This window comes from Miscanthus floridulus, chromosome 6, assembly GCF_019320115.1.
Source record: "Miscanthus floridulus cultivar M001 chromosome 6, ASM1932011v1, whole genome shotgun sequence".
NCBI lineage: Eukaryota > Viridiplantae > Streptophyta > Magnoliopsida > Poales > Poaceae > Miscanthus > Miscanthus floridulus.
The window spans coordinates 60,997,809-61,022,188 of NC_089585.1; the positions used below are offsets into that span (position 1 = coordinate 60,997,809).

The 24,380-nt window shown below is 52.3% G+C and overlaps 1 protein-coding gene across 1 annotated transcript; it reads left to right on the top strand.

Moving 5' to 3' along the window:
* Positions 1–812: 812 nt before the first annotated feature.
* On the top strand, positions 813–17,509 carry LOC136458305 (ATP-dependent Clp protease proteolytic subunit 3, chloroplastic-like). The gene is made up of 5 exons (XM_066458268.1): positions 813–1,175; positions 3,780–3,894; positions 15,131–15,306; positions 16,990–17,085; positions 17,174–17,509. Exons 1-5 carry the CDS (start codon positions 900–902, stop codon positions 17,450–17,452), a joined length of 942 nt encoding a protein of 313 aa, XP_066314365.1. The 5' UTR covers positions 813–899; the 3' UTR covers positions 17,453–17,509.
* Positions 17,510–24,380: the final 6,871 nt, after the last annotated feature.

A 24,380-nucleotide genomic window follows, 5' to 3' on the forward strand; every position in this document is an offset into this window, starting at 1 on the left:
ATAAAGCAAATGAAGGTGAGTGAATGCAATCTGCACCTGAAATTGTGAGTTCAGTCTCCTATTTCCTAATGGAATTTGAGAAGCTTGAAAACAATAATAAGGACGCCAACAGTTGTGTCAAACATAGATGAAGACCACTACCCCAGGAGTACTACAAAATTAATATCGACGGTGTCTTTGATTCCAAATGAGGAACTGGAGGGTGGGGCTTTGTTGTGAGGAATACGAAAAGTGAAGTGATGTTGTCTGGTGCTTGCAATATTTGTCATGTGGCGTCTTCTATACATGCTAAGCTGAGCTCTTCGAAGTGTGCAACATGCTGCTCACCTGGGTATGCAGCGTGTTATTTTGGAGACTGATGCGACAGTACTCGCAACTGTTCTCAATTCAGCGGATGTCGACCGAAGTGCTATTGGCAGTCTAGTGCACTAGATTAGGCGTTCGTTTCGCTGAAATTTAGCTCATGATACTTATGTTGATTTATTTTGAGAGAAAAATACTGTTCATTCGGTGAAAAGTAGTGCTCAAGAATAGGACGTTAGTATTTTAGAGTTCTCTTCTTGTATTATCTCGAGGTGTAATAGAGAATGTAATAATGTAGCTGATTGTTTAGCTAAATATGGAGCTAACGTTTTAGCCCCTGGCTCGGAAGAGTTGATGAGCCAGGTGTCGATGATTTTTTTTTTAAACTAGGTCCCGGTGATTTGCCTACCTGTGAAAACTAATGAAGTCCTGAGATTAAAAAAAAAAAAAAAAAAAACTCATGTTACACAGCTCATGAGGTGGGCCCATCTCCAACTGGTAAACGGACTTCTCGCTTTCGCTCCCACCTGCAGATAGCGCTAGCAGCAGCATAAGCCGCCGCCGCTAGGCAAGGAGTGGAAGCCGCGGAAGCAGCCATGGCGGCGTCCCCCGTGCTCCCGGCACCTCCCTGCACTTCCTTCTCTCCTTCGTCCATATTCCTCACCCCCTGTTCCTCGGATGGCCGGAGCACAGCGCCAAGGGCGGCGGCGGTTCGCGGATCGGCGGCGACGTGGGCCCAGCGGACGCTCTCCGCTAGGTGGGTCCCATCCGGTCTGGCGGCGGCGAGGCCGGCTGCCAGGAAGGCGCGCCTAGAGGAGCTTGATACATCCAACATGCTCCTTCGCCAGCGCATCGTCTTCCTCGGTTCCCCGGTTAGTTCTTTGATCCGTTTCTTCCGCAAAATTTTAAGATCTCTGTATTCTTGTTCTTGTTTTTTTTTGTTAGAATAGTTGCAACCGATTTACTCGCTGTATAGATGCCTTGCTCACACTTGCTAAAGATCGTAAAATAAAAGAAAATGTGTCATTACTTACTGTACCTCTAATATCCAACCTAATATTTTGTGTACACCTGCCCTTTTTTTTTGTTGAAGACCAGACCAATGGAGGTTGCAACCTAATATATGTGTGTATGAGAGAGAGACTAGCAGACGTGCCGTGTGTGTTATACCTATTTGCGGCTTGGAGATTTATGTCATTTGTTGCAATTCAATTTAGAATTGGGCTCTGTTCGGTAGTTGGACGCATGTTGCTCTAACCCATATGAGCACGGGTCATAAGTCTGGGTCACATACGGGACAAGGAGATTCCATATTGTCGCTGGACATGTGTTGGAATTGAACGCCGTACCCCATCACTAGATGCATGTTGTTCTGACTCATACGAGCATGGGTAGAGTACAAATTACTGACAGAACAGGGAGGGGCGCGAGGGCATGTGGGAAGTAAAAAGAAGCCAGACGGAAAAATCTCTTCAATTTTTCAAGTATAGATACGTGTATGGATACCCACAGTAGTAAACATGCATGTACGTTGCAGCTTGTTGCACAGTTACCTCAGCTCAAACATTTATTAAGCGATCGCATAAACTGTTCCAGTACATCTTGAAATCTGACTCTGGACCGTGGCTGAACGTGGCTATTCTAATTCAGTATGACCATGGGTCAAGAGGTTAGGTCACAGATGGGATAGTGCAGTGCGCGAGAGCTCTTATCAAACAATACACATGCAAGTTTAAACCAATCAGGATTCTAATCTCTAATTCATAGTACTACCATTATTAGTAAAATCAGCCAGGTTTATGCTCGAGGAAGTGGAGGGACAAACAAACAGGGGTGAGAGTGATGGACCAAGGAACGGAGGAAGAATTTTTCTCCTTTTTAACAATGTTATCCTAAACACTAAATGGTAAACAACCGGTCACCCTTTGTTTAGCGTTTAGGCCGTTTAGACGTTGTTTAAACGGAGTCTAAATGGTTTTGTATGGTAACACTAAAGTATACATATTTATGTATGTAAAAGTTAAATATCCTAGAAAGTATACATATTTGCGCTTGTAAAAAATGAGTATTCTACCAAATAAATTACTTGGAAGAAAACTAAATCCCTCTCCATCTCATATACTTACGATGTTAATTAGCTGGGTGACAAATATGGTAGTTGTAATCCTCCTATTGACTAAATGTTGAATTAAATGACCGTTTAGATCATTTAGTCACATTTAACTCAATTCTGTTTAGACCGTTTAGACGGGTTCTAACAGTCAAACCGTTTAATTCCCCCTTTGGGGCCTAAACGACATAGGTGGCCTTCGTTACCGTTTAAATGTTGTTTAGGTGAACAATGCCTTTTAATATTAGGTATATAGATATTAGCATGAGACATTGTTAGTTTCACAATTTTAACTCAAACCATAAATATAAATCTAGAACTGAGAAATACATCATGCTTAGGATCAAACTCTAACAACGGACATATATTTGATGTATAAAATAGGTTGTGTGGGACGGATGGAAGTGATCTTTGTATATTTCTTGCCTTTGTCAGTGGTATTTTTATATTTTTTATTTATGATTAGCAATTATGCCACCATATATTTAAGCCAAAAATAATTTTCAAATGTCATTCACTGGGACGCATAGATCTCCCCGACAACAAAGAAAGCAGGAAAGAGTTTGTTATTATCTCTGTCTGCTGATAGTCTTCTTTATGTGCCAGGTTTGTGTTGGTAGGAAGTGACCTTTTTATCAACTGTGTATAACATTGCACCTTGTAAAACAAATTAAATGTTGAATCTTGAAATTTCTCTGATTGCTGCAGCTAAAGCCGCGGCTGCAGCTGCGGCTGTGGCTGCAAGTCTCTTCAGTAGCAGCAAATGGCTGCAGCAGCCGCTGCTTTAGTGTTAGAAAAATGCTTTATTGGTGTTTGAAGAACCGGATGCTATTATTTACTTTGGAGTAAAGTGCATCAGCTGTTCAACTTGTTTGGGGGTGTCATCTAGGTCCTTGAACTATAATTTGCTGATCAGTATCCCTAGATGTACTAAGTGGTTCAGTCATGGTCCAAACCTCTAATTAGTGTTAATCAACCTACTTGTCATCAATGTGGCATCCATGTGATCCAAATTTTTCCTATTCATCACTCATAATGCGCTCTCTCAGATGGCCATTCTAGCATGCCACATGGACAATTAATTGCTGATTAATGATATTTGAACCTCTAGTGGCACAATTAATAATTTTAGGGATAGATTATCTGCAGATTTGTAGGGAACTATGTGACACCCCTGAGCGAGTATGAGGGCCTCTGGTACACTTTGGCCTTTACTTTCTGCGTCCTGAAAATTCAGTTTTGTACTTTCTGTGCTTCAATTTATTAGCAAATTTTATTCCAGGGAGCTTCTCTTTGTATCATCAGTATGATCTAAATAGATTTCAAGCTTTTTTATGGATCTGTTGGGATGACTTATGCTATGTAGGTGGATGATACAAGTGCTGATCTCATTATCAGCCAGCTCCTACTATTGGATGCAGAGGACCAGACTAAGGATATTAAATTGTTTATCAACTCACCTGGAGGTTCTATAACAGCAGGTGTGTGTTTTCTCATTTTGTCATTGCAAGAGCTTATTTTACAGATCTCTGTTTGGAGTTTTGGACAGTCGAACTTTTCAGATTGTATTTGTTGCACTGCAATAAACTGGTTTCTTGTCTTATCCCCTATCGGGTTTGGTTTCATTGGTCATGTGACTCGTGCCAAAATTGAGCCAAGCACCATATGAAAAATTGGAGCTCTCAAGCTATGGACCAACTACAGTAGGGTCACTGTATGTCGTCCTTAAAAGTTGTCCCTGCATGGAACATATTCAATTTATCGTGAACCATAAATACATCTGAAATTTCTGGTATAATGAAATTAAATTTGCTTACAAAAGTGCATATATTTGAGATAGTTCACTGACAGAAGAAATCTTTCTATGGTCATATCAAAGATGGGAACAAACTATAACAATGAGAAAAACGTTCAGAAGAGACAACAAAAGATATTTTGTCTGTGTTATAGTTTGCGGCAAAGAATCTGGATTCATGGCAAAAGGATCAGTGACCTTGCGCACTGGCGGAGCTACGTTGGGGCCAAACTGGGCCTTGGCCCCCCCTTGCCGTTAGCAACAAAATCTATGAAAATAAAAAAAAGAAAATCAAATTTCCACTTGGGCGCTACAGCTAGGTACACCCGGTCCATACACCCCGCTATGACTGACACGCAGGTCCAGCAGTTAACCCAGCTCCACATGACAGCAAAACAGAATAGAGGCGGCTCTTTGATAGGTAAGAACTCGCCGACAGCGAGGTCACCGGTGATGAGGTCAGCACCAACGTGTTTCCCATCCTATTCCGCACCTACAGGTACCCTCGGTTTGCTTGGAGGATCACCAGAGCTAGCTCACCGATGAGCATGGTGGCTCGACGATAGTGTGCGGAGGTGCTTTGGCCATCCCCGATGACGGCAAGGCCAGGTGAGCGCGGCTACGGCATCTACAAACCCTAGCGAAGCTCTACGGCATGGATTAGGTCAGGGTGGAGCGGCGGCGAAGCTTAGCCGCGTGCATGGCTGCACGATGGCGCGAGCGTAATGGTGGCATGGTGGCGTTCTGCTCCGACGAGGCCAGCATTGGCCTTAGGCTCTTGCCTTGAGTGGCCTTAGGCTCTTGCCTTGAGTTAGACATAGCTCTAACCTAACCCTAGCAAGAGGAACGCGTGAGTGAGATGGCTCGATGGAGCACGGCCACGACGAGCACAAGCTCAGTGATGCTTCAGTGAGGGCGCGACAACAGCGAGCTGGAACTGCAGCTATACCTAGGCTTGAATGGTGATGCTAGAGGGTCGGCAAGGTGGAGTGATGTGTGGTAGAGTTGTGTACGTGAGCTATCGAAGAATGGTGTGGCGGTAGTGGCGCGTGAGCTTTTGGAGGTCGGCGGCAATGGCACGGCATGCTGTGGCGTCGCTCGGGCACGTCGAGGAGAGAGAGAGGCAGAGCGAGGTGAGTGAGAGTGAGTGAGGAGGGAGGGCGCGTCGCTGCCCTTTTGCTACCCGCGTTGGCCTAACGCGCGGGCCCGACACCGGCGGACAGCCTCCACGCGACGACCGTGGCCCGACACCGGTCGGCCACGACGCGCGCGCGGCGCTGATTCAGTCGATTGACAGCGCTACTTCGTGCCTCTATATCTTCTAATCCGTGGTGATTTAGCAAAAACTTAATAAAAATTATAGAGCTACATGAGTACAAGAAGATTTCAGAAAGGAGTTTTGTCTAATTCGCAACGGTTTTCAAACTACAAAGCTCTAAAGTGAGGTACTCTGAAACTGTAAACCGGTTTAGGACTTAGCAAAATTTTCTAAGTTATAAACAACATTGAGTTGAAACTTGTGAGCTCTATTTGACCATATTATGCACTGATTTAGCTCATGACCCTTAAATAAAGTTTGTTACCCTTGATGATAACTACAACTTTTATTTAGGTCACATAGCCATGCAAACACTCTAAGCTAATATTCAACTTTGGTCAAACTAGTATCATGAAAATGGCATTTCAAATGAAACCAACACTTAGAAGCAAATTTGGTCTATGTCCTGAATATAAACATTGTTCCAATTATCATTCTAGATGTGTCTAAGGTATTTTGGTGACCTCACAACCATCTCATGCATTGGTCACATATGATCATAAGCATAATTAAGTATATGAGCAATATCCCATGTGATAAAGAGAAGGTAAATGAAATGAAACTTCATATGGTCATGCTCATGAATGCTTGGATGATGCTTATGCTCATGAAATGCAAATGCCAAATGCAATGCTTAACACTAGGGTGTTACAGTGGATAAGCATGATTAATTCTGACATGTAGGTCTGCCTTGATGGTTTTCTAGATAAATCCTGTAGAAAATACAGGTTCACCAAAACTCGTGGAATTTGTTAGTTTAAACCCCTAGACCTTTGTTGGTGATCACAATTATGCCCTTATACATATGTTTTTGATGGTTTATATTGGTTGTTAACTACCATCAACAGCTAGGCAGAGGAGGAAGAAGAGCTGTTGGAGAGGGCTAGGAGAGGTATAAATACCCCCAACCCCCAACGGTCAGTTAAGTCACGGTAGTGCCGTGGCTGAACTACGGTAGTTCCTCTCTTTAGGTGTGGCACTGCCGCACCAGGCAAGATAGCAAGGGTGAAAATATTGATAAGTTGGCTGTCTTGGCTGAGCAATTGAGGATGTATGCGTAAGAGATTGAGCACTTGGTTGCACACTTTAGCAAGTTTATTATGTCCCCCTTTATAGTACAACATTTCTATACTCAAATTCGAAATATAAAAGAATTTAAACCTCCTTTGAGTTTGAAGCCGCAACATTTGTAAGTGGGGGCTCCTCCGTTTCATATAACATCCTCAATTCTTAGTTCTCTGCTTGTAATCTCGATAAATCTCATTAGTCCTCTAATTGCGTGGTCATTATCACTAAACCCATAATTAGGGCTTGATTGAAATATAACTGAGATTTTTTGATCCATGGGTGTATAGCCTCTCCCTAAATGTGTGCATATAGAATTGAATTCTTAAATTGGCATAAGAGGCCAAGATTCACATTTTTAGTGAAAGTGATGGGGCTCCCCTATAGCAGAACCATCCAATTTATAAGAGCACAAGTACAATGGTAGCCCGTAAGCAGTCGCAATATCATACTTTAGCCCATATAAACCCGATAGTCCATCGAGTACCATGAAGGGTCTCGATTAATCAACATACAACCAAGATCTACATGATTCAATATAAATGTCATACATTACATAAAGTTCACAATTACAATTCCATACATCAAAGTATGATTAAAAGTTATTACAAACCAAGTTTAGGCAAAATAGTAGCAGAATTAAATAAGTTTGAAACCAACATATCCAACATTGTTTAAATATGGTGCCAGCTCACGATCACAATTCCACAAAAGCATAAGGGAGGGATTATGATGAGGGCTTGCCCAGGGCCCTACTCCTCATCCACGACGGGACAGAAGTAGTTCTTATAATAGCCATTATACATCATACTATCTGCAACAATGGGAAATAAACCCTGAGTACAAGAAGGTACTCAGCTAGACTTACCCGTCATAAACCAAAAATAAAGTGACTCCAAGGATTATGCAACGCTATATAAGTGGAGCTAGCTTGACAACATTTTGCATAAAATGCTTACCAATTCATGTATACAGTTATAATTTGGTCATCAAGTTAATTTTAGCTATTCAACTCTAGATTAGCAACTAACATGTACGAAACATGTGGTATATCACTTAATATCATACAGTACTAACCATAGCTGATATAATAATTCCATGTTCATCTAAACCATCATATTCCATGACACAGTTACTAGGATAAAAGGGAACTAGGTGGTTTTTAATTAACAACCCAAATTCAAACCGAGAGAGAACTTGAACCTGTTCAGCTAGGCTCATGTCCTAAACTAAGATACATATGCTAGTCCATTGCTAATTGCTTCTTGTACCTCCCACCCAACCAGTTGAGCTAAGCTCACGTCCTAAACTAAGATACATATGCTAGTCCATTGCTAATTGCTACCTTTGAATGCTCTGCAGATACAACAGATAGTGCAGAAACACTCGTAGTGCACCTTGAACTAGAACCATATAGTAATGCACTTTCCTGAAACATTAGTCCATGGAATTTCATGTAACGATAAAATGATAGGACAATAGTTTCAGAAAACCACTATTTAAAACCTGTTTTGGACTCCTTATGGTTCTCCAAATCTTCTTTTAGTTGTTTTGAGACCCAGAGTGTTTATCAGTTTTGACCTAAACCTAGCTAGCTACTCCCTCCGTTCTAAATTATAAGACGTTTTGGCTTTTTTAGATGCTTTGATTTTACTATGTATCTAGACATAAGTGTATATCTAGATATGTAGCAAAATCTATGTATCTAGAAATGCCAAAATGTCTTATAATTTGGAATTGAGGGAGTACTAAGGTTTGTTTTCCTTTAAGAATCTCTTGGCCAGCCAAAGGACTAGCTCAATCGGTTAGAGCTTTCCAGCAGCACCCCCCCAGGTCCTGAGTTCGAATTCCCGTGGGAGCGAATTTCAGGCTGGGGGTAAAAAAACCCCCCTCGCCGCGCCTCCTGTGGGGCAGTTGTCCCGGCCTGAAGGTAACGGTGCGGTGGCGCCGGCCCTTGTGGCTGTTTTTCTGTTTTTAGGACAGCATCTTAGACTAGAGGACAGCATCTTAGAGGACAACATCTTAGACTAGAGGACAGCATATTAGCATCTTAGACTAGCATCTTGGCATATGCTTGGCTGGCTAGCAGCCTATAAATATGTAACCCCAACCCCTCAGGTTGGTATGGCATTTGTGTGAGTTTGTGTGAGAAATAGACAAGAAAATTGCCCCAACTCCTAATGTCATCCTCTCTCGATGAGAGTAAGAATTCTCCTACTACCAAGAGTGAGAATTCAGCGACTAACAACTAGTATCAGAGCCATATTATCCTGTAGCCTGAGCATCTCTTGCTCATCTCTCCTCCCAGCCACACAACAGCCCCAGCTGCGAGCAGTAGCTCCGGCCGCTCCTGCTCACTCCTCCCCCGCGCAGTAGCTCGTCTGAAGCAGCCCTCTCCCCACGCAGCAGCCCCCCGGTAGCGCGTCATGTCCGCAGGGCAGTTTCAGCGCTCGGTCGCCTCAAGCACGCGGCGTCGGCAGGAGGCCGAACTTGCCACGGCAGAGGAACGCGAGCGAGCGGCGGCAGAGACCGCTGCGGCGGCGGCAAGGCGTCGAGGCTGGCAGCGGCGGAGCTGGTAGCAGCCAGAGCGGAGGCGGAAGCAGCGGCGGCGGCGAATGCAGCGCGTGCGGCAGCGGCGGAGGTTGAGGCTCTGCGTGGCAGTATCGGCGGCTCCATTTCCGCTGATGACACCGCCGACGCAGACCTCGAGCTGCTAGAAAGGGAGGCAACGCGAGCGCGGGCGTCGCAGTGGGCAGCCGTGCACGCCCACGAGCGTGGCGGCAGCCCAGACAAGCGCGGACGCGCTGGCGGCGCTCCTGGAGGAGGCGCGCACGGCGATGGCGCTCCTGGGGCAGCCGCGCACGCCCACGAGCGCGGCGGCAGCCCAGACAGGCGCGGACGCGCTGGCGGCGCTGCTGGAGGAGGCGAGCACGGCGGCGGCACTCCTGGAGGAGGCGCGCATGGCACCGGTGGCGGACGGGTCGATGGAGAGCGCGGCCTTCACAGGCAGCGTGGCTCTCCCCGGATCGGTACCGACGGGTCGATGGAGAGCGCGGCCTTCACAGGCAACGTGGCTCTCCCCGGATCAGTACCGTGGTTACCACGGGCTCCAGGCTGTTGTCAGGGACGTCGGTCCCAGCGGTGGGTGGCCTACTCTCACCAAGACCAACTACGTCAAGTGGGCTGCGGTGATGAGGGTAAAGCTCCAGGTGCGGCACATGTGGGAGGCAGTCCGATACGGCGACGTCGACTACGACCTAGATCGACGGGCGCTGGATGCCCTCATCGCTGCAGTCCCGCCCGAGATGCAGTTCTCGCTTACCAACAAGCGGACTGCCAAGGAGGCTTGGGACGCCATCGCTGCGGCACGCATCGGCAGCGACCGCGCCCGCAAGTCCACACTGCAGGCACTTCGCAAGGAGTAGGAGAACCTGGCCTTCAAGCCAGGTGAGGACGTTGATGACTTTGCTCTCCGTCTCAACACCCTGTTGCAGAAGATGGTGCAGTTCGGTGATGACACCTACGGCGAGGAGAGAGCTGTCGAAAAGCTCTTTCGCTGCGTCCCCGAGAAGTACAAGCAGATGGCTCGCTCGATCGAGTCCCTGCTGGATCTCTCCACGATGTCGATCGAGGAGGCGATAGGTCGCCTCAAGGTCGTCGACAGCGATGAGCCACAGTCTCTCTCGGAGCCCATCACCACTGGCGGGAAGCTCCTTCTCACTCAGGAGCAGTGGCTTGCCAGCCAAGGTGACCGGAAGAAGGGGGCCGCAAGTGTGGCAAGCCACGCAAGGCGCGCAGAGACGCCCAGGCCGGGGCGCGAGGACGTGCCGAGGGTGATGCCCGCGGAGGCGCCCAGGGCGGCGCCGCCGGCACGGGACGACGCCTGCTGCAACTGCAGTTAGCTCGGCCATTGGGCCAAGGACTGCCGACAGCCACGACGCGGCCAGGCCCACGTCGCACAGGCGGAGGAGCCGACTCTGTTCATGGCACATGCAAGCATTGAGCTACCTCCAGCGGCACCGGCCGCAGCGGCTCTCCTCTACCTCGACGAGCCAAAAGCACACGCCCTCCTCGGCGACAGCTCCGGCAACGACAAGACTGACGGGTGGTGCTTCGACACCAGCGCCACCCATCACATGACCGGTCGACGGGAGTTCTTCACCGAGCTTGACTCTAGCGTCCGAGGCTCCGTCAAGTTTGGGGATGCCTCCGGCGTGGAGATCAAGGGAGTTGGCTCTGTCATCTTCCACCACCGTGTCTGGTGAGCACAGGCTGCTCATCGAAGTCTACTACATCCCCGCGTTGAAGAACTCCATCAGCTTGGGACAGCTGGATGAGAACGGTTTGCGCGTGGTGGTTGAGGACGGAGTCATGAGGATTTGGGATCGTCGTCGTCGCCTTCTTGCCAAGGTATCCAGAAACGCAAATCGACTCTATGTCCTTAACGTACAGGTGGCACAACCCCTCTGTCTCGCTGCTCGTCGGGACGACGAGGCGTGGCAGTGGCACGAGCGTTTTGGGCACCTTCACTTTGAGGCCCTGAAGCGGCTCAGTGCCACGGAGATGGTGCGAGGCCTGCCGTGCCTCGACCATGTGGAGCAGCTCTGCGACGTCTGCGTGTTGACAAAGCAGAGGCGACTCCCCTTTCCACAGCGGGCTAGCTTTCGAGCCAAGGAGAAGCTCGAGCTTGTGCACGGGGACTTGTGTGGCCCGGTGACACCGGCTACACCGGGAGGACGACGCCACTTCCTGCTGCTCGTCGACGACCTCTCCCGCTACATGTGGGTGATGGTCCTCGGCAGCAAGGGAGAGGCTGCGGACGCCATCAGGCGCGCGCAGGCTGCTGCGGAGGCGGAGTGCGGCCGCAAGCTGCGCGTGCTGCGCACCGACAACGGCGGCGAATTCACAGCGGCTGAATTCGCGTCGTACTGCGCTGACGAGGGCATTCAGCGCCACTACTCCGCGCCGTACAGCCCGCAGCAGAACGGCGTCGTTGAGCGGCGCAACCAAACGGTTGTGGGGATGGCTCGGGCCCTCCTCAAGCAGAGGGGGATGCCAGCTGTCTTCTGGGGAGAGGCGGTGGTGATGGCCGTCTACATCCTCAACCGCTCACCTACCAAGGCGCTCGACGGCAGGACGTCGTACGAGGCTTGGCATGGGCGCAAGCCGGCGGTCTCCTACTTGCGGGTCTTCAGCTGCCTCGCGTTCGCCAAGGAGCTTGGCCACATCAGCAAGCTCGACGACAGGAGCACTCCGGGAGTGTTCATTGGCTACGCGGATGGCTCGAAGACAGCGTGTACGCACGGCGTGCGACATTGTGTTCGACGAAGGGCGAGGATGGGCGTGGGACAAGGCGGTGAACGACGGACTCGGCTGCGACTGTACGACGACTTCTCTGTCGAAGTACGTCCACTTCGAGGGAGCTAGGGGAGTAGGCGGCTCTTCTTCGGCGAGCGCGTCTACCCCAGTCCCCGAGCCTCCACCGACCCCGGCTGCCTGCTACTCCGACAGCACCACTGCTCTCCAGCCAGGACCTTGGCTGTGATGAGTTCTTCGCTGGCTCCACCACAGCCGGCAACGCCACGCACTCCAGCACCGACAGGCACCACTCCGGGCACGTCTACTCCACCACCAGCACGTGTCGAGCACGGCCCGGTTGAGCTCACTACTCCGCTCTCTCACGACGAGGAGCGCGTCGACGCGTACCACGACGGCGAGCCGTTGCGGTACCGTACGATGGAGAACCTTCTCGGCGACCAGCCGGTGCTGGGACCGGTGCCTCACGACCTGGAGGCGCAGTTGCACCTTGCGTGTGACGACGGCGAGCCTCGGTCGTTTGCAGAGGCCGAGAGACATGCGGCATGGCGCGCCGCGATGCAGTTGGAGATGGATGCGGTTGAGAAGAACCGCACCTGGGAGCTTGCTGACCTTCCTCGTGGTCATCGCGCGATCACCCTTAAGTGGGTGTACAAGCTGAAGAGGGATGAAGCCGGTGCCATCGTCAAGCACAAGGCTCACTTGGTGGCACGAGGTTTCGTGCAGCAGGAGGGGGTCGACTTCGACGACGCCTTTGCTCCCGTGGCACGGATGGAGTCCGTGCGACTCCTCCTTGCGCTAGCTGCCTAGGAGGGCTGGCGTGTTCATCACATGGACGTCAAGTCGGCGTTCCTTAACGGCGACTTGAAGGAGGTCTACGTGCACCAGCCGCCGGGATTTGTGATCCCCGGCAAGGAGGGCAAGGTGCTCCGCCTGCTCAAGGCCCTCTATGGCTTGCGGCAGGCACCGAGGGCGTGGAGTGCCAAGCTGGATTCCACGCTAAAGGGGATGGGCTTGGAGCAAAGCCCGCACGAGGTGGCCATCTACCGACGGGGCAATGGAGGTAATGCCCTGCTGGTGGGTGTCTACGTCGACGACTTGGTGATCACCGGCACCAAGGATGTGGAGGTGGCGTCATTCAAGGAAGAGATGAAGGCCACCTTCCAGATGAGTGACCTGGGGCCTCTCTCCTTCTACCTGGGAATCGAGGTGCACCAGGATGACTCTGGGATCACGCTTCGACAGACCGCCTACGCAAAGCGCGTCGTTGAGCTAGCTGGGCTCACCGACTGCAACCCAGCTCTCACTCCGATGGAGGAGAGGCTGAAAGCTGAGCTGCGACAGCACGACGGAGGAGGTGGATGCTACAGCAGTACCGGCGTCTTGTGGGGAGCCTTCGCTACCTCGCCCACACACAGCCGAACTTGGCATTCTCCGTCGGCTACGTTAGTCGGTTCATGCAGCGACCGACGACGGAGCACCAGTAGGCTATGAAGAGGATCATCCGCTACGTTGCGGGGACTCTCGACCACGGCCTCTACTACCCGAGGTGCCCTGGGGCGGCACACTTCGTCGGGTACAGCGACAGCGACCACGCCGGCGACATCGACACCAGCAAGAGCACGAGCGGGATCCTCTTCTTCCTCGGCAAGTGCCTCGTTAGCTGACAGTCGGTCAAGCAGCAGGTGGTGGCCCTGTCCAGCTGCTGAGGCCGAGTACATAGCGGCCTCCACCTGCTTCGACTCAGGCGCTCTGGCTCGCTCGACTACTTGGTGATCTCCTCGGCAGAGACACTAGAGCGGTGGAGCTCAGGGTGGACAGCAAGTCCGCTCTGGCCCTGGCAAAGAACCCAGTGTTCCACGAACTGCAGCAAGCACATCCGGGTGAGGTACCACTCATCCGAAGCTGTTTGGAGGAAGGGAGCATCAAGGCGAGCTACATCAATACCAAGGACCAGCTTGCGGATCTGCTTACCAAGCCCCTTGGGAGGATCAAGTTCCTTGAGCTCTGCTCCAGGACCGGGATGGTTCAACTCTCCCACAAGACGACGCACAAGACTTAGGGGGAGAATGATGGATAAGTCTCATGTGTGGCTGGTCTTTGTGGGACTGTGCTGCTCACATGGTCCAATGATGGATAAGTCTCATGTGTGGCTGGTCTTTGTGGGGCTGTGCTGCTCACATAGTCCTTTGTGGCTGTTTTTCTGTTTTTAGGACCGCATCTTAGACTAGAGGACAGCATCTTAGAGGACAGCATCTTAGACTAGAGGACAGCATCTTAACTAGGACAGCATATTAGCATCTTAGACTAGCATCTTGGCATATGCTTGGCTGGCTAGCAGCCTATAAATATGTAACCCCAACCCCTCAGGTTGGTATGGCATTTGTGTGAGTTTGTGTGAGAAATAGACAAGAAAATTGCCCCAACTCCTAGTGTCATTCTCTCTTGATGAGAGTAAGAATTCTCCTACTACCAAGAGTGAGAATTCAGCAACTAACAGTTTCTAGGCTGATGACCCATGGCCTAGAGCCTAGGCGAGCCTAGGCGTTTTTCTAGGCGTTTTAATTTTTATACACATACATATGTATTACCTTAAATTTCCTTAAATAAAAAAAGAAATAAGAGATCTGTGGACCTAAAGTTGGAAGAAAGGCCCATCAAAAAAGCCCAGCCCACCTTATCCATCCAGCCATCCTCCTCCCACCACACGAACTCTGCTTCCCTCCCCTGTTTCTCCAACGCCGCCGCTCCTCAATCCCTCGCAGATGCGCACGCTCCTCCCTCAGAAGCGCCCGCTCCTCCCTCAGATGCGCCCGCCGGACATCGACACCCGTCCTCCCTCGCAGATGCGCCCACAGCCCGCCTTCCTCCCAGCCTCCGCTCGTCGCCTGCCGCCTCCTGGCCGCGTCGGCAGCCCGCTTTCCTCCTGGCGGCGCCTATCCTCCGCCTACCCCCATAGGCGAGGCGGCACCCCTCCGCCTAGCGCGTAAGCGCGCCTAATGTCGCCTTTTTGAACATTGATCTCAACCAACCTAGGAGGAACTAGGTGGAATTGTAAATAAGACAAACACCAAAATTCAAGTTGAAGAGGACTAGAACATGGGTGGTGGGGTGTATGCCCACAACCTACCATTAACTGAGCCTTGCTTAGTTCCTTACCAGTCCTCTATTATAGTCGTGTACTGGTGTTTGCTGTGTTATGACATGACACATCAATTTGCAGGAATGGGAGTATATGATGCTATGAAATTTTGCAAAGCTGATGTCTCAACTGTTTGCTTTGGATTGGCGGCTTCAATGGGTGCATTTTTACTTGCTGCTGGGACAAAGGGTAAGAGGTACTGCATGCCAAATGCAAGGATTATGATCCATCAGCCATCAGGTGGTGCTGGCGGGAAAGTAAGTAACAATTGTTTGCTGTTGTGTTGCTTTTTGCTATTTATTTCTTGTAAGATTTTCTGTCTTTCCTGTTTTTATTTAATCGAGTCAGGATATAACATTGAGGTCATAAATGGGAACATATTTTTCTCTATGACCTTTTACTACCACCTCTTTCTTATGTACTTTGTGGCTCTTGCTTGGTAAGGCTTGTTCATCTTATTGAGATTTGCTTTGGTACCAAAATGGGGGCTTTGGTGTTAGCCAAATATCACAGTTACCCAACTATTGGCACGAATAGCGATATCATGATACATATTCCATTTATGATAGATTTGTGAGTGCTGTAGTGATAAACAAGACCTTATTAGCATATGTAGGGGCCGTTTGGTAGAGCTCTAGCTTTAGCTAAAACAGCTTCAGTTATGGATTCTCCGATGAAACAGCTTTTTCTGGCTCCAACTTCACTGGTTAGAAAAACGTTTGGTAAAACAACTTCTCCTAGTAGGTAAAATGAATAAATGTCCATAATGCCCTTCTATTTTTTTGTTTTCTTTTTTCCTCTATTTCTCCTTGAAAAGAAATCTATTTTTCTTCTATGTTCATCGCTTCCTCTCGTTCTTTTTTTCTTTGTTTCCTCATCCTCATCCTCGAACCATCGAGCGTTTTGAGTGCTCGCACAGCAATAGGGCCGCCACCCATGCCCCGCTCGTCTCGACATCCTCTCCCTCTGCTGCCCATGCCCCGCTCGTCTAGTCGCCTTCTTCCTCAGCCCCAAACGTGACGCCCTCTCCCTCCGCCGTGGGCGCGACGTCCTCGGCTGGCTCCACACTCCACCTCTTCCTCCTGTTTGCCCACTCGCACAGTGCCTGTCCCGCCGCCCATCTTGTCTCCCTCCGCTCTGGCCGGTCAGTTGGCCCTTGCTGGCTCCGCGCCCCATGCCCCGTGCACGACCTCTTCCTCTGCCCAAGGTGAGGGCAATTTGGCCATGGGCCCACGGATCTGAAGACGGAGCTGGAGGGAGCTAGTTTTTTCAGCTCCGTCTTGCGTCTCCGGTTCCTCTCAGTTCAAGAAGCTGGGCATGGAGCAGCTCATGGAGCGCTACCAAACGCACCCATAGTCTACTTTTACTGCATTTTTCCTAGTAAATTGTGAAATCGGAGTCGTACACTGAAATAAAAAGAGGTCCAAATTGAAGACCTGCAACTAGGATCTTCCATTATATTTCCATGGATGTAGGGATGAAAGTAGATCGGATATGACGGATATTGCAGATATGAACAAGGGTGGTTGTTTTTTTGGGATTCGGAGTCGGATGTGGATAGTGTCGGATGCGTTGGATATTGATATAGAGTGCATATATGTATGTATGTATGTATCAGATATTCGACTTTGATTATTCAGATTCTGATATGGTAGAGATTAATTGTCGGGATTCATATACGTACTATGCATCAAGTATTTGAACCCCTTTCGGACGGACAGCTGGAAATATGCCTCGTTTCAACCCTACTTGGATGCGAAGTAGGCTTCGTGATGTTTTAGGCCTATATGGTGTTATACAAATACTGCTAACTTGGCATTTTAATTGGATCCCTATCAAATGTATATGCTTTTAATGCATAATATGGCACTGTTTTGCCAACTCTAGTATTTAAATAATAGTGACACTGACTTATGGATTTGCCTTGCCCATTCTGGTAGGTCACGGAGATGGGACTACAAATAAGAGAGATGATGTACGAGAAGATTAAGATCAATAAAATAATGTCGAGAATTACTGGAAAATCTGAAGAGCAGGTACTACGGAACTTTTTGCTTGATACTTGATTTTTACATAGCAACAGAAAATTTTGTTGCAGAATTTACTGATTGCCATTTCTTGTAGATTGATGAAGACACAAAGTTTGATTATTTCATGAGTCCTTGGGAAGCCAAGGATTATGGGATAGTTGACAGTATCATAGATGAGGGGAAACGAGGGTTGGTAGCTCCCTTGGCAGGATCTGTTCCACCTCCAAAATCGCGCGTGTGGTACTTGTGGAAGGCTTCGGGGCCGACCAGGAAGATCATGAAACATCTACCTTCAGAGGAGAAACTAATTCACAATGGTAACGGAAGTGCAACTGGAGATGATGGGAAGCTCAAGGAGGCATCGGCAACTTGAAGACCTTTTAGGTCATTATAGGTCGATAATAGAAATGGCCTTAGTGCGCTAGCTGTATTCTAAATCATTGTATGGATACAGATTATGGGAGGATGTTAATCCAGTGCAGTGTTTTGGATGCTGCGTTGTTTCACGGGGTGCATATTTGGTTTCTTGTTCTTGCGATGCACCATTAGTCCATAACACAAGGAGTTGCCCAGCATAACGATGATTCCTGTTGTACGTGGGAACGAGGACGGTTAGAAAGACATGTCGTATAAAATGTATAAAAAAAATCCTACTTTGCACTAAAGTTGATAGGTATAATCCCAGCTGAAAGGATGTCCAAGAGGGGTAATTGGGCTAAACTAAATTCTTGCAACAATTAAAACCTATCGCTTAGCTCATTTGATCCCTTATGTCTAATAGTGATTTCTATCTTACTGCACAAGGAGTTTCGCAACAGTTTCAATCCTAATCTAGCAAGATAATTCTAGGAATGTAAAACCGTCAAAGTAATTGCACAAATGTAACTGTGAAATATAAAGAGAGAAAGAAACATGACGATGTTTTTTAGAGGTATCGGAGAGTTGGCACTCCCCATTAGTTCTCGTTGGAGCACCCATACAAGGATATAGCTCCGTGTAAGGATCAAGTGCTCACTATGGGCTGATTTTTTGTCACCCTGACGCGGAGAATCGTCCACAACCACTTACAACATGAGTTGGCTCACCCACAAGCTCCACCGAGTGATAACCCTAACCCCTCAGGTTGGTATGGCATTTGTGTGAGTTTGTGTGAGAAATAGACAAGAAAATTGCCCCAACTCCTAATGTCATCCTCTCTCGATGAGAGTAAGAATTCTCTTACTACCAAGAGTGAGAATTCAGCGACTAACAACTGGTATCAGAGCCATATTATCCTGTAGCCTGAGCATCTCTTGCTCATCTCTCCTCCCAGCCACACAACAGCCCCAGCTACGAGCAGTAGCTCCGGCCGCTCCTGCTCACTCCTCCCCCACGCAGTAGCTCGTCTGAAGCAGCCCTCTCCCCACGCAGCAGCCCCCCGGTAGCGCGTCATGTCCGCAGGGCAGTTTCAGCGCTCGGTTGCCTCGAGCACGCGGCGTCGGCAGGAGGCCGAACTTGCCACGGCAGAGGAACGCGAGCGAGCGGCGGCAGAGACCGCTGCGGCGGCGGCAAGGGCGTCGAGGCTGGCAGCGGCGGAGCTGGCAGCAGCCTGAGCTGAGGCGGAAGCAGCGGCGGCGGCGAATGCAGCGCGTGCGGCAGCGGCGGAGGTCGAGGCTCTGCGCGGCAGCATCGGCAGCTCCATTTCCGCTGATGACACCGCCGACGCGGACCTCGAGCTGCTAGAGAGGGAGGCAACGCGAGCGCGGGCGTCGCAGTGGGCAGCCGCGCACGCCCACGAGCGTGGCGGCAGCCCAGACAAGCGCGGACGCGCTGGCGGCTTTCCTGGAGGAGGCGCGCACGGCGATGGCGCTCCTGGGGCAGCCGCGCACGCCCACGAGCGCGGCGGCAGCCCAGACAGGCGCGGACACGCTGGCGGCGCTGCTGGAGGAGGCGCGCACGGCGGCGGCACTCCTGGAGGAGGCGCGCATGGCAACGGTGGCGGACGGGTCGATGGAGAGCGCGGCCTTCACAGGCAGCTTGGCTCTCCCCGGATCGGTACCGACGGGTCGATGGAGAGCGCGGCCTTCACAGGCAGCGTGGCTCTCCCTGGATCGGTACCGTGGTTACCACGGGCTCCAGGCTGTTGTCAGGGACGTCGGTCCCGGCGGTGGGTGGCCTACCCTCACCAAGACCAACTACGTCGAGTGGGCTGCGGTGATGAGGGTAAAGCTCCAGGTGCGGCACATGTGGGAGGCAGTCCGATACGGCGACGTCGACTACGACCTAGATCGACGGGCGCTGGATGCCCTCATCGCTGCAGTCCCGCCCGAGATGCAGTTCTCGCTTACCAGCAAGCGGACTGCCAAGGAGGCTTGGGACGCCATCGCTGCGGCACGCATCGGCAGCGACCGCGCCCGCAAGTCCACACTGCAGGCACTTCGCAAGGAGTGGGAGAACCTGGCCTTCAAGCCAGGTGAGGACGTTGATGACTTTGCTCTCCGTCTCAACACCTCTGTTGCAGAAGATGGTGCAGTTCGGCGATGACACCTACGGCGAGGAGAGAGCTGTCGAAAAGCTCTTCCGCTGCGTCCCCGAGAAGTACAAGCAGATGGCTCGCTCGATCGAGTCCCTGCTGGATCTCTCCACGATGTCGATCGAGGAGGCGATAGGTCGCCTCAAGGTCGTCGACAGCGATGAGCCACAGTCTCTCTCGGAGCCCATCACCACTGGCGGGAAGCTCCTTCTCACTCGGGAGCAGTGGCTTGCCAGCCAAGGTGACCGGAAGAAGGGGGAGCCTTCTTCCGCGACAGGCGGCCGCAAGTGTGGCAAGCCACGCAAGGCGCGCAGAGACGCCCAGGCCGGGGCGCGAGGACTGTGCCGAGGGTGATGCCCGCGGAGGCGCCCAGGGCGGCGCCGCCGGCACGGGACGACGCCTGCCTGCAACTGCAGTCAGCTCGGCCATTGGGCCAAGGACTGCCGACAGCCACGACGCGGCCAGGCCCACGTCGCACAGGCGGAGGAGGAGCCGGCTCTGTTCATGGCACATGCAAGCATTGAGCTACCTCCAGCGGCACCGGCCGCAGCGGCTCTCCTCTACCTCGACGAGCCAAAAGCACACGCCCTCCTCGGCGACAGCTTCGGCAACGACAAGACTGACGGGTGGTGCCTCGACACCGGCGCCACCCATCACATGACCGGTCGACGGGAGTTCTTCACCGAGCTTGACTCTAGCGTCCGAGGCTCCGTCAAGTTTGGGGATGCCTCCGGCGTGGAGATCAAGGGCGTCGGCTCCGTCATCTTCACCACCGTGTCTGGTGAGCACAGGCTGCTCATCGGAGTCTACTACATCCCCGCGTTGAAGAACTCCATCATCAGCTTGGGACAGCTGGATGAGAACGGTTCGCGCGTGGTGGTTGAGGACGGAGTCATGAGGATTTGGGATCGTCGTCGTCGCCTTCTTGCCAAGGTATCCAGAAGCGCAAATCGACTCTACGTCCTTAACGTGCAGGTGGCACAACCCCTCTGTCTCGCTGCTCGTCGGGACGACGAGGCGTGGCAGTGGCACGAGCGTTTCGGGCACCTTCACTTTGAGGCCCTGAAGCGGCTCAGTGCCACGGAGATGGTGCGAGGCCTGCCGTGCCTCGACCATGTGGAGCAGCTCTGCGACGTCTGCGTGTTGACGAAGCAGAGGCGACTCCCCTTTCCACAGCGGGCTAGCTTTCGAGCCAAGGAGAGGCTCGAGCTTGTGCACGGGGACTTGTGTGGCCCGGTGACACCGGCCACACCGGGAGGACGACGCTACTTCCTGCTGCTCGTCGACGACCTCTCCCGCTACATGTGGGTGATGGTCCTCGGCAGCAAGGGAGAGGCTGCGGACGCCATCAGGCGCGCGCAGGCTGCTGCGGAGGCGGAGTGCGGCCGCAAGCTGCGCGTGCTGCGCACCGACAACGGCGGCGAATTCACAGCGGCTGAATTCGCGTCGTACTGCGCTGACGAGGGCATTCAGCGCCACTACTCCGCGCCGTACAGCCCGCAGCAGAACGGCGTCGTCGAGCGGCGCAACCAGACGGTTGTGGGGATGGCTCGGGCCCTCCTCAAGCAGAGGGGGATGCCGGCTGTCTTCTGGGGAGAGGCGGTGGTGACGGCCGTCTACATCCTCAACCGCTCACCTACCAAGGCGCTCGACGGTAGGACGCCGTACGAGGCTTGGCATGGGCGCAAGCCGGCGGTCTCCCACTTGCAGGTCTTCGGCTGCCTCGCGTTCGCCAAGGAGCTTGGCCACATCAGCAAGCTCGACGACAGGAGCACTCCGGGAGTGTTCATTGGCTACGCGGATGGCTCGAAGACACAGCGTGTACGCACGGCGCGCGACATTGTGTTCGACGAAGGGCGAGGATGGGCGTGGGACAAGGCGGTGAACGACGACTCGGCTGCGATGTACGACGACTTCTCTGTCAAGTACGTCCACTTCGAGGGAGCTAGGGGAGTAGGCGGCTCTTCTTCGGCGAGCGCGTCTACCCCAGTCCCCGAGCCTCCACCGACCCCGGTGCCTGCTACTCCGACAGCACCATGCTCTCCAGCCAGGACCTCGGCTGTGATGAGTTCTTCGCCGGCTCCACCACAGCCGGCAACGCCACGCACTCCAGCACCGACAGGCACTACTCCGGGCACGTCTACTCCACCACCAGCACGTGTCGAGCACGGCCCGGTTGAGCTCACTACTCCGCTCTCTCACGACGAGGAGCGCGTCGACGCGTACCACGACGGCGAGCCGTTGCGGTACCGTACGATGGAGAACCTTCTCGGCGACCAGCCGGTGCCGGGACCGGTGCCTCACGACCTGGAGGCGCAGTTGCACCTTGCGTGTGACGACGGCGAGCCTCGGTCGTTTGCAGAGGCCGAGAGACATGCGGCATGGCGCGCCGCGATGCAGTTGGAGATGGATGCGGTTGAGAAGAACCGCACCTGGGAGCTTGCTGACCTTCCTCGTGGTCATCGCGCGATCACCCTTAAGTGGGTGTACAAGCTGAAGAGGGATGAAGCCGGTGCCATCGTCAAGCACAAGGCTCGCTTGGTGGCACGAGGTTTCGTGCAGCAGGAGGGGGTCGACTTCGACGACGCCTTTGCTCCCGTGGCACGGATGGAGTCCGTGCGACTCCTCCTTGCGCTAGCTGCCCAGGAGGGCTGGCGTGTTCATCACATGGACGTCAAGTCGGCGTTCCTTAACGGCGACTTGAAGGAGGAGGTCTACGTGCACCAGCCGCCGGGATTTGTGATCCCCGGCAAGGAGGGCAAGGTGCTCCGCCTGCTCAAGGCCCTCTATGGCTTGCGGCAGGCACCGAGGGCGTGGAGTGCCAAGCTGGATTCCACGCTAAAGGGGATGGGCTTGGAGCAAAGCCCGCACGAGGCGGCCATCTACCGACGGGGCAATGGAGGTAATGCCCTGCTGGTGGGTGTCTACGTCGACGACTTGGTGATCACCGGCACCAAGGATGTGGAGGTGGCGGCATTCAAGGAAGAGATGAAGGCCACCTTCCAGATGAGTGACCTGGGGCCTCTCTCCTTCTACCTGGGAATCGAGGTGCACCAGGATGACTCTGGGATCACGCTTCGACAGACCGCCTACGCCAAGCGCGTCGTTGAGCTAGCTGGGCTCACCGACTGCAACCCAGCTCTCACTCCGATGGAGGAGAGGCTGAAGCTGAGCTGCGACAGCACGACGGAGGAGGTGGATGCTACGCAGTACCGGCGTCTTGTGGGGAGCCTTCGCTACCTCGCCCACACACAGCCGGACTTGGCATTCTCCGTCGGCTACGTTAGTCGGTTCATGCAGCGACCGACGACGGAGCACCAGCAGGCTAGTGAAGAGGATCATCCGCTACGTTGCGGGGACTCTCGACCACGGCCTCTACTACCCGAGGTGCCCTGGGGCGGCACACTTCGTCGGGTACAGCGACAGCGACCACGCCGGCGACATCGACACCAGCAAGAGCACGAGCGGGATCCTCTTCTTCCTCGGCAAGTGCCTCGTTAGCTGACAGTCGGTCAAGCAGCAGGTGGTGGCCCTGTCCAGCTGCGAGGCCGAGTACATAGCGGCCTCCACCGCTTCGACTCAGGCGCTCTGGCTCGCTCGACTGCTTGGTGATCTCCTCGGCAGAGACACTAGAGCGGTGGAGCTCAGGGTGGACAGCAAGTCCGCTCTGGCCCTGGCAAAGAACCCAGTGTTCCACGAACGCAGCAAGCACATCCGGGTGAGGTACCACTCATCCGAAGCTGTTTGGAGGAAGGGAGCATCAAGGCGAGCTACATCAATACCAAGGACCAGCTTGCGGACCTGCTTACCAAGCCCCTTGGGAGGATCAAGTTCCTTGAGCTCTGCTCCAGGACCGGGATGGTTCAACTCTCCCACAAGACGACGCACAAGACTTAGGGGGAGAATGATGGATAAGTCTCATGTGTGGCTGGTCTTTGTGGGGCTGTGCTGCTCACATGGTCCAATGATGGATAAGTCTCATGTGTGGCTGGTCTTTGTGGGGCTGTGCTGCTCACATAGTCTTTGTGGCTGTTTTTCTGTTTTTAGGACCGCATCTTAGACTAGAGGACAGCATCTTAGAGGACAGCATCTTAGACTAGAGGACAGCATCTTAACTAGGACAGCATATTAGCATCTTAGACTAGCATCTTGGCATATGCTTGGCTGGCTAGCAGCCTATAAATATGTAACCCCAACCCCTCAGGTTGGTATGGCATTTGTGTGAGTTTGTGTGAGAAATAGACAAGAAAATTGCCCCAACTCCTAGTGTCATTCTCTCTTGATGAGAGTAAGAATTCTCCTACTACCAAGAGTGAGAATTCAGCAACTAACAGTTTCTAGGCGATGACCCATGGCCTAGAGCCTAGGCGAGCCTAGGCGTTTTTCTAGGCGTTTTAATTTTTATACACATACATATGTATTACCTTAAATTTCCTTAAATAAAAAAAGAAATAAGAGATCTGTGGACCTAAAGTTGGAAGAAAGGCCCATCAAAAAAGCCCAGCCCACCTTATCCATCCAGCCATCCTCCTCCCACCACACGAACTCTGCTTCCCTCCCCTGTTTCTCCAACGCCGCCGCTCCTCAATCCCTCGCAGATGCGCACGCTCCTCCCTCAGAAGCGCCCGCTCCTCCCTCAGATGCGCCCGCCGGACATCGACACCCGTCCTCCCTCGCAGATGCGCCCACAGCCCGCCTTCCTCCCAGCCTCCGCTCGTCGCCTGCCGCCTCCTGGCCGCGTCGGCAGCCCGCTTTCCTCCTGGCGGCGCCTATCCTCCGCCTACCCCCA

What these genes read in the sequence shown, in the direction of transcription:
- LOC136458305 (XM_066458268.1), top strand. Translation starts at nt 900, where the DNA reads ATGGCGGCGTCCCCCGTGCTCCCGGCACCTCCCTGCACTTCCTTCTCT. An exon ending in TGGAGGTTCTATAACAGCAG is followed by an intron (nt 3,895 to 15,130) that starts GTGTGTGTTTTC and finishes ATCAATTTGCAG; the next exon opens with GAATGGGAGTATATGATGCT. An exon ending in CTGGAAAATCTGAAGAGCAG is followed by an intron (nt 17,086 to 17,173) that starts GTACTACGGAAC and finishes CATTTCTTGTAG; the next exon opens with ATTGATGAAGACACAAAGTT.